Consider the following 17,797-nt stretch of genomic DNA (forward strand, 5'->3'; position numbering starts at 1 on the left):
GAGCCATGCCATTCCCAGGTTTGCATTTCCTGGGGAGTGGGATGGTGGAAGAGGCCTCTAAAAGCCCTGCCCCAGAGCCTCTGGACAGATGTCATGTGCATCACATACAAATTTGCATGGACACAGAGTTACAAAGCATGGCTCCATCCAGATCTGTCCGCATCACCTGGCCATTACGTTTCTCCCACCAAACAGAGATAGGTACCCACAGGAGGCAAAACTGCCAAGCCAGATGTTTTGTCTGGAGCAGATGACCTCATACCTTACTGAAGGAAGATAGAGGCAAGCTTGGAAAAGATACCGGAGATCTGGGTTCAGTGGACAGATTTTATTCAGCATTTTGGCCTCTACCAATGCTATGTTAAACGGCTGTACCTCTTGCTGTGGGAAGTCATGAATACAGGCATGTAAAAAGAGTAAAAAGCTCAGACCCAGGGAACACACTCCTTTTCTAAAGGTGGAACTGTGCTAGTGTTAAAGTCAATGACCTTGTGAGTGTTGGTTGTCCAGATGGGATTTGGGAAGATGTCACACTTCCACCACGAATTTATCCCCTTCCTCATCCTTTCAGAGCCATGCAGGCCCCTCAAAATCTGTTCCATTCAGTTGGAACCTGTCCCCTCTCCAAGCCCTGTGATGGGGCTTTCATTCTTCCTTTTTTTTGCTTATGGCTTGCTTTGCTCATCACCTCCACTGTTGTTCTTGCCAGAAGGGTGTCTCTCACCTCCTTTGCCTTGCTTTCCAACAGAATTCAGTGGTCCCTGCAGTGCTGCACTGGCCCAGAGGAGTGAGTATGTCATTAGAGCTTGCCCATCCAGCTCTCCCAGTTTCCATTCTCCTGGGACAACTCATTTGGTTTGTAATCACAAGTTCTTATCCACTTTGCCTCCTATCACTAACATTTCCAATTCAAAAGCTTTCTCTCACACAGGTTGAAAGCAGTGACCTTTTGCTTTGGATTGGCTTTGTTTACAGCAATTTATCCTCTTCTTACACGTAAAAGGTCTGGCACAAATCCTGACCCACTGGGTCAGCTTGGCTGCAGCAGTTAAAGGCAACATGTTCAAATGTGGATGTCTAAGGTCAGAAACTTTCTCCATACTTACCACCTAATGCAACAACCATATTTACAGGCGCTCAGCAACTGCACTTGTCAGCCCCTGTAGTGGGGCTGAGGGTGCTTAGCATATCCTAGGGAATGATAGCTCTGGTTAAAGGCAGGCATTTCATCTCTGTAGGAAGGAAAACTAAAACCCCTGGGTTTCCACTGTCTAGCCCAGGGCTGGGAGAGGAATATATGATTTCATAGCATTGCTAAGCAATGACAAGAGCTAATCTCTAGGGTGAGCTGTGTTTACTAACACATTGCACGTTTTCTTGCTTAGCAGCATAATTTCTCATTTTATAAGAGTTCCTGACCTCATGTTTATGTTTTAGGTCAGCTTTCCAAACTTACATGGCCAACTCCCAAGCTTTCTCATGTACACCACCAGAACAGACATCCTGAATCTGTGTACAGAACTTCACAGCAGTCCGTAGTTAAAAAAGGCTGTGTTGACCTTTCCTTCAGGTCTCACAGACCCCTGGTGACTCACAGAGCTGCTGTTCCACACCCAGTCCCCACTGACCCAGGCACGACTCACAAAGCTCAAACACATTTTGGGCAGCAAATTCCTTCTAGCAAGTATCCCAGGCTCTGCCACGGGCTGGGACAAATAGCTGTGTGTGTGATCATGTTCTATGCTAGCAGGTTGCCCATCCTTAGAGGATGAGAAATGACTAGCAAAATTATTCAGAGTGGGTGGGACAACCTGAGAACCTCTGTCCTTTGAACCATAGAAATGACTGGCACAGTCCGTGAGGTTTTTCCATATGTATAATGTAAGGTAAGGAGAAGGTAGCTACAAGACCTGAGTTTGAGATGTACTCTGACAGTCCTGTGGCATTGCTGAGAGACAGGATCTGCTGCTGTGGCAATTGTTTGAATGGATTGGTGGCATCTTGGGGTGTACTCAAGTTCTACTATCACACAGCTGTGCACAGATTATGCAGATTAGCGGACATCCCTAGGCAGAGCTGCTCAGTGGATGGTCACCTCAGTGGTCTCTGAGCTCCCACATCCCATAGATGGATTGTGTGGTGTTAAGGCACACAAAAGACTCTACACAAAATCTTCCCACACCTCAGTAGGCTCATTAGCTCTGTGTCCTTGCCCTCCCCAAGAACGGGCTGGCCACACACACCCCAGCACCTCCTGTGATGTTCATATTAATCCTTAAAATGCCCACTGGCTCTTCCGGCACTTGGCGCTCTGACTTGGTACTCAAGATCCGTAGGTCCCACAGCCAAGCCACAAGTGATGACCTTTGGCTTTTGAAGAGAGAGTGCCTGCTTCTTTACAGCAGGATGGCAGGTGCTACCACACCTCCTGGAATTTTTTCTGGAGTTTTCATTCAAATGTTAAGCTTGCCCCTGTGTGACAGCAGCAATTGAGAGGTGACACAAGCGAGTGGCATGTAGAACAACTTGTGTTTTGTTGTGATATAATTTATAGATTATAACAGCCTGTGCCTGAGCTCAAGACATCCTGGGTTGATTTCCTGCTACATTCATGAGCACAACCCCCCTACTGTTTCAGCTAATGGAGAAAGTGCTCTTAATTGTGTGAATCAGGATTTGCTGGTGGCAGATAACTGCTCGCTCCGCAGCAGTATTCTGTTGGGGATAGGGTGCCTGGGTTATTTTATGGAATATGGCAGGGCCAAGTACATGTTTGTAGCTCAATTATGCAGAAAGACAAAGTAGCCAAAATTTCATCCAGCCACAGAAGAGTTCTAGGTTTGACTCTCTGCTCTGCCAGAAATGACCTTAGAAACTCCTCAATTGTATGTGTCTGCAAAATGAGGGAGATAATGGGGAAGGAAGAGGAAGGCAGTGATGATTATTTCCTCACTTTTGGAGCGTAGTGTTATATGTAGCAGTCTGTGCTGTGAAGTGCATGTGACATTAGCAGTTGTGGAGTCAAGCTGGGACTCTGTCCTGCAGTGTTTCTCCATGGCAATGCATACCTGCATCCTGCTTTGTGATGTAGCATTACACATGAGGAAATCCACATCATGAATCGGACGGGCCCATTCAGCTGCCTGTACAACGGACAACTCACCTTATCTTGATACCAGTCCCAAGACTTAATTTGCTAGGCTTCTGCAATTGCCTGTTGCATTATCAAACTCTCTCTGAGGAGCTTTTGGGGTCAGACTCAAATCCAAGAAACTGAGACAGTAGCACATAGGCTAGGACCCCACAAAATAACTGTGGGTACAGATATCTTGCAAGCGATTGCCTCATTTGGATGGAACAAGGGTTTTGCTCATCTAAGTGATAAGCCACATCTCCTCTGCACCAAGATAGATGTGCTAGGCCATCTCTATGAACCAGTCTCTGTGACCAGTCGTCATGTACACAATGGTGGAAGCACACATCTGGCAGCTGGGATAGCTCTTATTCCCCATCAGGCTGGGGGACAGCCTTGTAGATGCCATTGGGCTGCCTGGGAACACTGTTTCCTTCATGCCAGATATTGATCCAGATGCATGAGACGTGTTCTTTATATGTAAGGATCACAGTAATTCTCACTGGGAATGAGTAATTCTCATGGAATGAGTAATTCTCATTCCATATCTCCAGAACACAGTTACTGGACTTGTCAGTTCTGAACTGTTTGGCCATGGACAAGAGCATCCTAGGGAGCATTTTCAGGGAATTGTAGCAAACTGCTTCTGGATAGGTAGGACTTCTTTTGTGAGAGTGCTTTTAGTTTGAAGGTTGTGCCAAACTTAAAGGACCAAACAAGTTCATTGAATAATTCATGTTGGAAGAGACCTCAGTCTATCCTCCTGCTCCAAACAGGGTCTCTTCTCCAGGCTGAAAAAGCCTTGTGCCCTCAGCCTCTTTACAAAGGGCACATGCAGGAGCAGAGTCAAAAATAAGAGTATTTCACTTACCTATGCTGCATCCTGGCCTGGCAGCAGTGGAGTGAACTGGCACGAGGAACATGCTGAGACAGAAGCATGCCACGCTGCTGAGGATAGATTGACTGTTTCCACACTGAGGCTTTGACACAGATTTCTTTTTCTTGCACCATGACTTGGATCCAAGTGTAGTTCAAGCCTCTGAGGTACTGTGAACATCAAGGTAGCCTTGGCCAGCCTGTGGCAAATGCAGAGTGGACATGGCTACACTGACTGGACATGGGTGCAGTTCTGTGCCCACTCCTGATGGGCATGGCTTACCTGGGTTATCGCACCTGGGTGCTGGGGTTGGATGAATTCTGTGAGGAAAATACGCCTTTGGGAGCTTGCCTTAGATTAGAAAAGCTCACCTTGAATTAGGGATACCAAGGATAAAGTTTAAGGGCCAAGTTGTCAAAGTATTTAGGCATTTTACTGCTCTAGCTAATGGAATATTCAAAAGCCCGTCAAATGCATTACCCATGAGAGAATGCATTTTATACAAATGACATAGCCTGCTAGTGCCAGACTTGTGTGCCCTTCGGTCAGTAATGTCCCCAGCACAGCCTGGAAAATAAAAACATCTACTAGGGGAGAAAAGAAGGGAAGGTATAGCACTTTATTACATCAGGTCTGAAATAGAGATTTAAGGAATAATTATTAGTACAAATGCTGAGCTGCAGCAGGAGTAAGAAATGAGGAAACCACAATGAGAAAGAAAATTACAAGAGCAAGGAAATGAAGCAAAAAACAAAACCAGAAGAAGAGCAAAAAAAATCTGTATTTAACGAAGTGCAGTCTGCAAAGTACCCATACTCCAGAAAAGTAGTTACAGACTTGAGTCAGCACTGCCAGGTCAGGGGGACACCTGGAGACGGCTGCTGCAGGCCTGAGTTCTCAAAGAATGTGTTGAGGTAACCGTGTGATCCGTGTTACAGCTCTGGGGACCCTCACACTGGCCTTGCAGTCATCCTAGAGTTCATCTGGGTCTGATGCCCACATCTTTGAGGGTATAACCCTGCTCCAGGCTTTCACCTCGTGCCTTGCAGTCCTGGCCTATGTCTGCTGTGAAAACCCAGGTATCCCTTGGCCCTTCCTCAGGTGCTGGCAGTCTGGTCCATGAGGAGTCGCTGCTCACATAGCTCAAGACAACACAGATGTCTCCAGTGCCACATGAGCTGAGCCTTCTCAGCTACAACCTTAATAGGTTTGCTACTGAAAAATAATACCCTGCCTCTTAATTCCACCAAATAATGTTGCTGCAAATTTCCTAATCTTCAGTGGGACAGACTACTGTCCCATCACGAAGGCCTCTTGCCAAGCAACTTGGTTTCTTGAATTGTAACCTAAAACACAGTGCAGACAGGGCAATCACTGACTTCATCACAGCACTCTGAGCACAACCCCATCCCTTAGGGCAGATGTTTCATATGGCAGGGGGAAATGGGGAGACATAAAGGATGTGGGTGGTGAATAGGAGTGAGGTAATGTGGAGAGTGATGTCATGGTATAGCCACAAGGGTTGGGTGAGTGAAGGCTTAAGAAGTAATTTTTGGTGTGTTTAGCCTCATTTCCCAGGAAACAGAGGCTTACAGTATCACTTTGGGTATATATGTGTGCACATGCTGTAATAAGGGAGAGGCTGAGGCTTCAGAGTAACCCTCATGAGGCACCAGAGATCCAGGGGAGTGATCCTGACAGTGCCTCAAGAATGGAGAAAGCCTCAGCTGAAGCTTGCATTTTATTAAACACAGGAGAATGTATCCTCCCATGAGATGTACACTTGCATGAGTCCAGGCTTCCCTTGCTCTGCTTCTCAGGCAACAACTTGTTACTGAATTCAATTGTGCAGCCACTTGGGCATAAGTGTACATCTCAAAATTTGCAATCCCATATGTATAACAAAATGTTTGTTTTAGAAATACCAGTGACTGGAAAGTAAGTGTCAGCAGAAATGAAATACTGGTATATGTAATAGAACAACATCTTCTCTGTAGAGCAATGATTCCCAATTTCTTTGGCCCACCAGAGCATTGCAACCTTCAAAATTTCAGGCAAACATCGTTCACCCTTATAATGAAGCTTTTAGCTGAAAGCATTTTTATGATACTACTTTGGTTGTGTAGCCAGCAATGATGAATTACCTTATCCATTATGGCCACAGCTTGAAAACACAACTGTAAATGCATTTGCTTTCCCCTTATTCTAGTACTTCTGATTCAAGCTGCGTGTTTTGGGTCCATCATGAAAGAGCAAAGATTCCCATCAGATTTATTTGTCATGCACTCAAGTTGTTCAGACTGTTCCTTTGCAGTTTACAGTTTTAAATGGTGAAAGTCTGGAATAAAAGTGAAAAGTTTGTCAGATACCATGTAATTGGTTATAAAATTTGTGCCTTTGTACACAGCAATAAGGCTCTGGTGTCTGCACTGAGATTGTTTTGTGCTGTGTGTGATGGAAGAGAACACACCTTTCCCTGCCTCAGTAAGGTTCCTGACATGGCAGACACCCACACTCTCACAAACAACTCTGGCTCCATCACCGCTCTCACCTTTCCAGTAAAGGGCTAAGGACTGCTCCTGCCCAGTCTACCAGAGATAGATCTCTCTGCACACAAAAGTTTTACTTGATTTAAAGGGGTAGCTGTACCAATGCCTCTCTCCACTTGTGGGAGCCTGTCTTGTGGTCACCCTTTCTGATGCTTGCATGAGAAACGCTTTTTGGTTTTTACTTCTACCCATTTCCATGATAGAAATACAGAAATGTAGAAATACATTTACACATAACTGAATGTCAACGCAATGGGAGATTTAATCCTTTACCTTCTGTTCCATATTTAGTCCTTTGAGTACACAGAAGAAAAACCATGCTCATGGTGACCTACATAATGCAGTGCACTGCCTAATCACACTTACATGAGGTGGCTGCCCGTGGTATCAGGGAGGGAACACAGGCACTGGGAGACCCCTGCTAGTGCTCTGTTCTGAAGAGTGATATGAGTCACTTTTACTCTCTGGAAATAGAGATCCTCCTCATGTAGCACAAGTTCCACAGAGCTGAGTGTCAAGCAGAGAGAAATTGATGAATCTTTTAAAATGTATTTATCATTTGCCATTTGTTTTTTTTCTTATCGTGGCACTCACTTCAGGGTGACTCAGGGTGAGCTGCTCCAAACTCGAGGCCAGCTGATTTCAGCCATAACTGTGCCTGTGCTGTATCATGAAGCAGGGCAATCAACAACTCCGAAACAAAGAGGTACATCAGGGAAGGTGAGTTTAAAAAAACCAAAACCAAACAGCATCAGCAGTGAAATAATTAGACATCTCTTCAGGATGGATTTATAGGCTAGTACCATTCACAAACAGAAGCAGAACTTGCTGGGGAGGATGCTTTATAAATGCAAAATTAGTTACAGTAGTCCTAAAAACAAAACTGAATAAGGAAGCAGACCCTGAGGAAGCACAGAAAAATGGCACAGCTGCCATGAACAGACCAGATGTGGGCTAATCTAGGGTAACTCTTCCCAGAATTTTCTCCTTCCAGCACGATGCTGGAATACTCTTTGGTCTTTGTGAATGAGGAGGGTGCACATGCCAGCATCTCCCTTGGTGCCTGCCTGCATTGAGGGCACAGAATAAAGCAGGAAAAGAAGACAGTTTATGGGCATGCTTGGTCAGAGTGAGATGGTATTTTAAAGCCAGGGGTGTCATTTTTGGTTACAACAAACCTCAAAACTTGAGAAAATGCCCTTGACAACTGGTGTCATAGTGTTGCTTGCTGTGACAGAGATTTCTGTATGTGCTTGGGGCAATGAGTCTTTTGCATTGTCAGATCCTTCCTTCTAGCTACTGGAGGCTACTGAAATTCAGAGATGAAGAGATAAAACAAGAGGATCACAAGTATTTATAAACAAATGAGCACCACCAGGCATTTCAGGGGGGATTTTGAGCCCCTGTACCTGGCGTGAAGCCCTGGCTGCCTGTTTTGCTCAGCGAATGTTTGGATCCCAACACATATGGGTCTAAACCCTTATTTTTAAACCTGCCTGCATCCCAACATGAGTGACACCTGTAGCTGTGGCCAGCACTTCAGTGGCCTCAGGGCTGGAGCGGGGGGGGGGACAGTGGGTTGAGCCGGTGAGTGACTCCCGCCTCTGGAGAAGCCACCTCGTGCCTCAGTTTCCCCATTTTTGTGACAATGCGGGGGGCGGCTGCGATCCCTCGGCGGGATGCTCTTGGCCCGGCTGGCGGGCATCCGCGCCCCGGCATGGCTGTCTCCACTCCTCCTGAACCCCCACCGGCGCAGGCCTTGGGGAGCCTCCCCGGACCCGTGTTCCACTCGGCCGGGGTGTGAAGCCGGGCGGTGTGGGGCGGCAACCGAATCCCCTGGACGCCCCTCAGCCTCCTGCTGCCTTCAAAGGCCGCCGAGGTCGCCATGGGGCGCCGAGGGGCCGGCGGCGGGAGGGATGGGGGCACCGCCGAGGGGCGGCGGGGAGCGGGCGGGGGCCGGGGAGGAGTCGGCCCCGGGGCGGGGGTGGAGCCGCGGGCTGGCGGGTCGGGGCGAGGGGGAGCCCTCCCCTTCCCTTCACGAGCGAGCCGGAGCCGGGGAAGGCGCCTCCGCAACTCCTCCTGCCCCGCCGGTGCCGCCCGCCGCCCGCAGCATGGTGAGAGGGGTCGCCGGGCGGGAAGTTTGGCGGCGGCGGCCGCCCCGCCGTCCCCTGCCCGGGCCGCGCTCACCGCCTCCCCGCTCCCTCTCTTGCAGATCTGGAAAACTCTCCCGCTGCTCTGTGCCCTGCTGGCCGCCGCCCGCCTGCGAGCCGAGGTAGGCGCGGGGCCCCGGCGGCGGGACGGGGAGCGGGACGGGACGGGGTGGGGGCAGCGGGGGCGCCGCGGCGCCAGCGGGGGAGCAGCCGGGACCGGGGGAAAGTCGCAGCCGGGGCGGAGGGGGAAGTTGCGGGGCCGACGGGCGCCTCGGTGGGGGCGAGGGGCTGTGTCCCCACCGCGGCCGGACCCCTGCATCCCGCCACCGGGACGGGCTACCCGGGGCAGCCCCCTTTCCTCCCTTCCTCCTTTCCTCCATCTCTGCCTCCCTCTCTCCCGCGCGCTCTTTCCCTCGCTCTTCTTTTTTTCCTTTCTTTCACTGCAATGACATTGAAAACCTTTGAAAGCCCCCAGCTGCAACCCCCCCAGCTCTGTTGACAGAAAACAAACTGTGCCTGCATTCCCGGTTGCGGCGGCCTCCCTCAAAAGTGAAGTCAGAAACAAAATATTTGATAATTACGGCAGGGAAAATGTGGAAGTGATTTGAGGAAAATGAACTCAAGCTGGGCTGGGAAGGGAGGCTGAGCCTGCCTTCGGAGGAAAGCGGTTCCGCTCGGGGGGCAGCTCGTCCTCCCTCTCTGCATTTTTTCTCCCTACACATTTCTCCCAGATGGCGAGACCCACCCTAAAGCATCGCAGTTTGGCTCCGTGGAAAAAAAAAAAAAAAAAAAAAGAAGCATAAACACGTCTGGGTCCCTCTTTTTCTGCCTTCCACCCGTGGACTGTGCTGCCCGGGTTATGGTAAGGAGTGGGGTTTAGGATGGAGCCCATCGCTGTTGGTCTCTCCCTGAGCAAAGCTCTTTGTGAACTCCCCGCAACTGCCACGTGAGGAGCAGAGGTGAGACAGGGTGGTTGTGAGCCAACACTGTCAAGCTTTGGTCGCTGCTGTCATGAAAACCAAGGAGAGTGGGACTGAGCGGTAGTATGGACTAGCATTTCACATCTGCCTGTACATGATAATATTGTAATACACTTTCTTCCTGAAGTGTGACATACTTATGTAGTGAGCATTTCCATGCATGCTGTCCAACACTGTCCTGAAAAAGCCAAATCATGTTTATTCATTTTCTTAGGAACCCTAAATAAACCTTAACCAGTTCTGGTCAGTATATACCAACACCTCTATAGGAAGAAGGCACAGAGCATCCATAAGAAAAATTATAATAACAGCTAAATAATGATGGCACTGGTCTGAGTAAAGCCTTCTGGGATCAATAGCCCAGAGAAACATAGCCAAAATATATTTGGCCCTGGATTTGTGATTTCATTCGTGTCACTAACATTGTCAAAGTGCTAAATCCTGCTTTTTGCCTAATGTTCTCTAATCTGTAGTACCTGGATAGCTTCCCAGCTGTAAGTACTGTCATGTCTCTGTGTCTTACCTGCAAACTGAAAGTAAGAAAAATGTACAGCCATCATGTTCAAAACTTGGTTTTTAAAGGCCAGTTCATGCTTGAGTGAATAAATGAAATATTATTATGACTGGCTCCAGAGATAATGGTCCAAGTGGCAAACCAGTGAACGTTTTGGTTTGATTCCAGTCTAAGTTCAACAAAACTTGAGACTGATGACTGAGGTCTGGGTCTGGTTTCAGGGAAAATTGACACTTCAGGCAACTTTTGTTTTGGGGTTCAGTTTGATTCCCTTTTGCTAGTAGTTTCCAAGTGGTGAACATCAGTTCAGTCACGGGTGGCATCCCACCCTCTGGGATATTTAGACCTTCTCATTTTCTGGGGAGTGAGCTGTGCTTGAAGGTGAGCTGCTTGTAATTCAGAGACAGCTTTGATGGTTGCCCACTTCTAAATGTTTCTTGTTACTGCTCTCCTGCATCACTGGCATTCGGTAAGATTAGTGTGGCGTTTTCCTCTGTGGTTTTCCCGTACCAGATTTTGGAAGTGATAACCCTCTCTATGCCTTCTGTTACTGCTGCAGCTTGCACTTTGTGTCTTTCAGTACATTCAGAATATTAGCCCTGAGCCCTAAGCTTCTAATCCTTTTGTTAGCAAAACTATATCTGAGTTGCGCTGGAGTTTTTGTACAACACTCATTTCTACAACATTGTTAGGTGCATAATTAGAGTCTTGAAAGAAAGAAAGAAATTGCTTCAGTAAATGTTCCTGGCATAACTTCATGCAGACTGGAAAATCTGAGGCATGCCAGAACTTGGGAGCTTTTCTTGGCCTGGTTCAGTAATAGTCACAAGAGCAATAGACGGTGAACTGTACTCCTCGGATGGAGGCCAGCCACCAGCTTCAGACAGCCCTTTTTATCTCTCTCTTCCTGGGTCAGACTCAATGAGGTGGCTGTTCATTCATATTAACAGGGATGCTGCAGACATGAAGTTGCTCATATTCTCGGCTGGGGCTCCCAAAGCATCCATTACGATAGAGGAAAAGGGAGAGGCATGAAATGTCTGTTGAATGTATTAATAGTCCATCAGTTGTTCACATCCTGCTGGACTAAGTTACCTAGTTAACACTGGAGAGGAGTCCAGTTGCTGTTTGACTGTATCCATGAGGTCTGAAGGGTGGTGTGTGGGACCACTTCCATACCAGCATCATTCTGTGTCCCACCAGGATACTTGTTTCACAATAAGAGTGTGGGGTTTTCTTGTTCTTATTTTTCACTTAAACCTGATTCAGAATCTTGAAGAAAGTTATTTTCACCGTGAATTTTAGATGTTAGCAAAGAGGTTTACGCCAGCATGAGTATGTTTGTGTGAGCTGTGGATACAAGTCCTTTCTTGAATCCAGCCTTGCTAAGAGAAGAGGTCACTGACCTGGCCTACCTTCTGCTCCTTGCCAATTTTCTGGCCATTCAGATGAATCTCTGGGGCCTGTAGCTGTTCTTCGAAGTGAACCATCCTTAACCCATTTCTGGCCAAATGAGCCAGCCTTTGGAAAGAGTTATGTGTAAATGGTTTAATCTCATTAGTCTCATTTTGGCTAAAAAGGGCAAGCAGAGGAAGGCCAGCAACTCCCCTCTTGCGAGGGGACGTACAGACAGATCTGAGGGGCTGTAACTCCTGAGCAAGAGCATGGTGACAAATATCTGGAGGCAGATTTATAACCTTTCCTAAAAGCATGGTGTTTGCAGTGTCTACATCTGTTGTAACCTTGGGATGAATTTTTTTCACCTGACCTCTGTTTCCCTCAGTGTAATTTTTCTATAGGAAAAGCTGAAAAGGGATGTAAATGGGGAGAGAAAAGGCAAAGGTTTCTGTTTGCTTAACTCACCTAAGTGCTTCCTCTTGATCTGACTTGGCTGCTTTTTCATGTAAGGAGAGCAACACTTCAGCCTTTCCAAGACTTGTGCCCTTTGCCAGCAGAGTACTTGTGTGCACCAGGGAATTTGAAGCTGGGAATTCCAATGGTCTTCACAGGACTTGGTGTACTTCCTCCCACTGGGCTGTTCACACAGTCTGGCCAACATCATGAGCTTGCTGTGGTCAAAACTTTTCCCATGTTTTTGCAATGGACAGAACCTAAAAACTTCTGTCTTAGTAAATGAAACTGATTAAATTTGAGATCCTTATGTAATTGCATAGCTGTATTTGGCCCTGAAGCCATCATTTTGAGAAATTTGCCTTTTGAAATTAAATGATGGAGACTTTGTGAATAGTTCAGTCCTGCTTTCGCTGATAATTTAGCCAGGACAGGGGGCAGAAAAGGCAACAATCATGTGAGTAACTCAGGCTGTTTTTAATATGCATTGGCTTTGTGCAATAAAACCCAGCAGTAACACATTCATAAAATAATTTAATAAAAGTGACTTCCCCCATCTAGTCTAGCAAGCACATCTTGGAAGTGGAAGGAAAGATTGCATACATTTTTTCTCCCTGAGCTGGTTTTAGAGTGATAGGTGTCTTCCTTCTTGAAATCCTTCCCTTGAGTGCCAGACCGAGGATTGCTGGAGTTGCATCTCAAGACAATAAGCACCTTTTAAATGGGGAGGCAGGGAAGAAGTGATTCTACCCTGGAAGCACAGCAAAGGCTCATCTGCACAAAGCCTATTTTTTAAGATGTGTGGTGTGCCACCAGGGAGCTGCTGTGCTGCAGATGTCCCAGGAATCAGAGTCTGGGAGATGGATCAAGCGGTTCTGTCCAAGGCACCTCATATAGTGCTGAAGTCGCTGGCCAAATGCCCTGTGTAGGAGTGTTTAAACAACCTCCCTGGCTGTTCTGAAGGGGCTGTAACCTCGGAGCAGCAACCTGTGTGGCACAAGCTCTGCAGCAGACGCGATGTCGTGTAGCGCTTACATGTGCATGGCACCCAAATGCTGCATCTCAGATGGAGCTGCTGTCAGAGCCAAGCTGCTTTGTGCAAACGCGCCTGTGGCTGAGTGAATGACTTTATCTGCCAGAGTGCAAATTCCTTGCCGGTAATTAACAGGGGGCTGCTGCTGGGGGCTGCCGAGGAGGCGGCTCTGCTCCCGGCACAGGAGGAAGGGACTGGCTGAGTCTCCTGTTGCATTTTCCAGCTGCTGTTATTGGTACAGCTGCTCACCCATCGGGAGGCTTCGGGGCACCTTTGATCTTTCTTGTGTGGTGTTACATGAGCTGGGGAGTGTTTCTCTTTGTACAGAAGAGAGTTTGTCACAAATCTCAGCCAGATGTATCTTCCCGGACTGATGAGACTCCCATTAACCAGGCTGTGTTTCCGCCACATATCCTGTGAGCTAGATGAGATTGGTTCCCAGAAATGCCTTGTTTACCTGGGTTGCATCTATCTTTGCAGGGAGCTTTGCTTCTGCTCTACTGTGATAGCTGTGCTAATCTCTGAATAACCAGCATTTCCTTGGAGAGATTTCTCTCTCACAGCGTTGTCTCTGAGTTTAGCAAGGGAACAGAGCAGCCTGCTGTTGTGCTGTGAAGCGTACTTCCTTCTACAGCTGCATCTGGGTGGTAGACAAGGGGGTTATATACATCTGGACTTCAGCAGGGGCTGTAGGTTTTGCCACAACTGTGTACAGAGTTAGGTGTGAGCTGGTTAGAGCAGGGGGAGTATTTGCTCTCAGCTGTGGGACTCTGATTGCAACTCCTCAGCAGTAAATAAACAAATGGCAGACAAGCAGGTCTGGAGGCTTCAAAGCTCCATTAAAGCACAGATAACTGTAGTACAAGCAGTGACTGTGTGGCATTTTCTTGCTACTTTTTCTCAAGTGTGCTTCAGTTCTGATCTGGACTGAAGACACCAGCCAGCAGTAATGAATGACTGTCCCTTCTCTGCCTTGCAAACTAGCTACCCACAAGTGAAGTTCATATAAGTTGCTGTGAAATTTTACTACCTGCTCTGTGTAGTTTTGTCACTTATTACATTGTACCTCTTGGTTTTGGCATGGACCCTGTGGTTGTGTGGAAGTGGTTTAGATGTAGGCTGCCTGTGAGAGTTGAAGAAAAGCAAATTCATGCTCCAGTCTGCAAACGTGGAATTTCTTGCAGATGTCTGCACCTTGTTTGGAGGGCATCAGGAGGCCTGTAAGCTAGAAACAAATTGGAGGCTCCTCTTGGACCAGCACATTGGAAAGAGCAAAGGATTTGGGGTGGATGGTTGGGGAGGGGTTTGGTATCTCGTTAAGATTCAGCTGGAAGTGAAGCCCATATTTCCACTGTTTGACAGCTAAACAGCATTTCCCTTGGCTGTACTGTCAACTGCTGTCCCAGAGATGGACCTCTAACCACTTTCACAAAATACCTTAACACTGTGTAATGGACCCCATAGAATCCAGCTTTTCTTGTCCTTCTTCTCCTTCCCTTCCCTTTTGCACTGCAAAGAGCAGCAAACCAGCTTGAAGGAACAATGGAGAAAACAGATAAAAACACCAAGGCAAAGCAGCTGCGTTTCATTTGCAGGAGCAGAGGGTTTGCACACCTTATGCTCCAAGCATAGAAGGACTGGTTGGACAGCTATTTGTTATCCACTGCTGGTTGTCCCTAGCCAGTACATGTTCCTTCTGATCCCATCCCTGCTTCTTGCTTAGAGTCCTGAGGTAGGATCAAGAGACCTTGGGAATATGAATGCTGGTGGAGCTTCCCGTGCTTAATCAGCTTTTTCCCAACAATGAGAGTTTTCAAGAAACAGTGATGTGAAGATTTATTTTTTTTATCGCCAGAAACAAATTCTTTATTTCTGGATCTGTGAGGAGACCTAGAGAGGTCATGGAAAGACTTGCTGTGGAGGTACCCATGGTAGGAGTATGACTCAAGCCTGTTATGTCTTCCAAGTCACGGGAGGGGAGAAGAGGTTGCTAAAGTCTTGGGTAAGAGGGAAGAAAGAGTGGGGTGACAGGAGTGGGCTGCCAAAGGTACCTGCCTCTGATGGAGAGATGTACTGGTGAACCTTGTCCTAATGCAGGAGCCCCTGGCTTGGGTATACTTCCTGCCATCAGAAATGCTATCCTTGTCTGCCTTTTCCTTGTCACCCTGCTGCCATGGTGAGATATTTTGGGGCTTGAGTGTTAGAGGCGGAACAAAGAATTTCTGTCCATCCAGCAGGATGGGCTTTGGCAGGTGCTGGCCAGCTGATAAGTTGGCCTGCAGTGCTGTGTTGTCCAGGGATGGTTTTGACAGCAGAGCCTGTTGCTGTTCTCCTGACAATGAATCGATCTGGAGGACTGTTCCTGGGAAGGTGCCTCTCCACGCTAGAGCAGCCCCTGCCATTTAAGCACGGGTAATTTTAGCCCGAAGCCAAGAGCTTTCCTTCTGCATGATGTAACTCCTTGCATATGTACTTCTTGCTGCTCTGGGACTATGTTCCCCTCCTGGTTTTGGCCGCTTTTTCATGTTTATGTTCAAGGAAGCTTAAGTATGAGGGATTGGAATTATTGTCTCGTTTCCTATATGTAGGAGGAAGCGATTTCATTGGGGAATTTTTGCAATGTCTGGATCATTTAGTTGTCTGGGTGAGTAAAATTCCTCAGGGATAACTGTAAAGGTTGTGACCGAGCTCTGGTCTGCAGCTCGTGCATTCAGACCCAGGGTTCTGGAAGATTAAGGTGGCAAGGGACCAAGCATTCATGTCGGAGGCATCGCCTTCAGCTTGGCAGAAAAGCTGCAGTATTCCTGTCTGAGGACAGCGTGTTTTCTCCACATGATGCAAGCTCTGGGGTATTCCAGTCCTAAGACAATGAATGCCACATGAGTAGTGTCAGCCTAATCTTCAGGTAGTGCTCTCCCTCTCCAATTGCCCTGTTGGTGGATGATGGGGACGTCAGGTTGCAGCAAAGGCCCAGTTTCTCACAAAGCTCTTTTTCTCACATTCCCAAGACTGTGGCTTGGACCTGTTTGTAGAGGGTGATGTGTAAGGGTAAGGAGGAGCAGGTTAAGAAGGGAGTACTTTTTTATTCTTTACTTGTTCAGAAAAACAGACTGTTTTCTACAAAGTATCGCTGCGTGCCCTGGGATTAGTAGCTGCTTGTACAAACCATAGCCATTAGTGTCTTGTCAAATCCAGTTTTACACATCCCTGATAAGTGATGCCCCCTTCCTGTTCTGTGAAAAATGATACCATGCCCTGGAATATCTCAGTTAGTAAGTTTATCTTCACAGTCCTCTCCTGTGAGCAAGTAGACCATTAATCTTCTTATTCTGTCCCAATGGTCCTAATTACACCCCCTGTTCAATGATAATCAGCATCTCCCCCATGCCATTATCTCCATCTTGTACATGTAGCCAGTTTATGGCATCCCTCAGCTGAGTGCTTAGCACACCTCTTTTAATCGCCTTGTAGCTCCCTTCCTCCTGTCAATGCAGGAAAGGAAACAGAGATGTATGTGATCTTATTCTCTGGTGTTGCCTTTGAACCTTCTCAAATAACTTTTAAACCAAACAGCTGCCCATTTCAGCCCTGTTGAGCAAAGTGTATTCATTTCCTACAGGATACTATGTTGCTCTAAGTTTTGTAGAAGTAGGTGCAGTGGTACAGTACTTACTGCCTTACCAGAGGGAAAAGCTTGAGTGTGGGATCAGCTTCTACTGCAGGCTAGAGAAGCAATTTATGAGCATTCCCCAGTGATTGTAGTTCATACCTTCATAGCCACTAAATGCTATCAACCTCAAGACAAGAATCTGCTGGAAGCAGTTTGTAGAACAACTTATTGTTGCTCAACTTTGTACTCAGTGCTTTGTCCTCTCCTCTTTGGTGCTCAGAGCTGTGTGCAGTCCCCCAGGAGGGTGTTGTGGAGGAAACTGAGCCAAAGCATAGCTAATCAGGGGGGACCAAACGTGGTTTGTTACACCTCATGTGCACCTACACCCATGCACACAGAGCTGCTGTACTCAGTCCTGTTACTTGCCGGTAACTCCTGCAATCCAGACCTAGGATGGGAGAATGGAGGATGCAGCAAAATTTGCAGTCAATGTAGATTATTTGTGGATTTCCTATCTTGATGGGTGAGTGTTAAATCTCACTGTGGTATGTGAATAGCCTGAAACCACACAGTGCCAGCACGGTGCCTGGGCTGCTCCTGACTTCGTGCACGTAAAAACGGAGAGAGATGGGAGAACAGCTGGATGTTAACACCTCCTCACAAATCTCTGCCAAGCTCTTCTGCAGTGCAGCAGCACATATCCAGATGCTGGCATGAGTTAGGCCATCCTGGCTGCAGATGCAAGGTCAACAGTAAACCAGCATTAAACAGAGACAACTATTTGGGGTTTGGATTTTTTGATTTTGTTTTTACTTTGGGTTAATATTTATTTGCTGTGGGGTTTTCGCAGGGTGGAGGGACTACAGGAGACTCTGATCATCTGTGGTTCAAACACTTTCAGAGCCTGTGGGCATCAAGAAAATGCAAACACTCTTCTCTACTGACCAATTTGTCCTCACTCCTAGCATGATGCCATGATTTGTATGTAGGCTTTGGGCAAGGCACCTTATTCCTCTAAGCTGTGGTGCTCACATCTGTAAAACAAGGATAATGATGGTGCTGTGGCTCACAGCAGCGTTTATAAAGCTGAATGCATTCCT

The 17,797-nt window shown here is 47.3% G+C and overlaps 1 protein-coding gene across 1 annotated transcript in view; it reads left to right on the forward strand.

Annotated features, from left to right (window-relative positions):
- Positions 1 to 8,547: 8,547 nt before the first annotated feature.
- The window catches only part of FSTL1 (follistatin like 1), a 52,863-nt gene continuing 43,613 nt past the window's right edge, over positions 8,548 to 17,797 (forward strand). Inside the window, exons 1-2 of the mRNA XM_039558451.1 lie at positions 8,548 to 8,673; positions 8,772 to 8,831. Coding sequence (XP_039414385.1) covers positions 8,671 to 8,673; positions 8,772 to 8,831 — 63 coding nt within the window. The 5' untranslated portion in view covers positions 8,548 to 8,670. The remainder of the gene's footprint in view (positions 8,674 to 8,771; positions 8,832 to 17,797) is intronic.

This window comes from Corvus cornix, chromosome 1 (assembly GCF_000738735.6).
Source record: "Corvus cornix cornix isolate S_Up_H32 chromosome 1, ASM73873v5, whole genome shotgun sequence".
In the NCBI taxonomy this organism is placed as follows: Eukaryota; Metazoa; Chordata; class Aves; order Passeriformes; family Corvidae; genus Corvus; species Corvus cornix.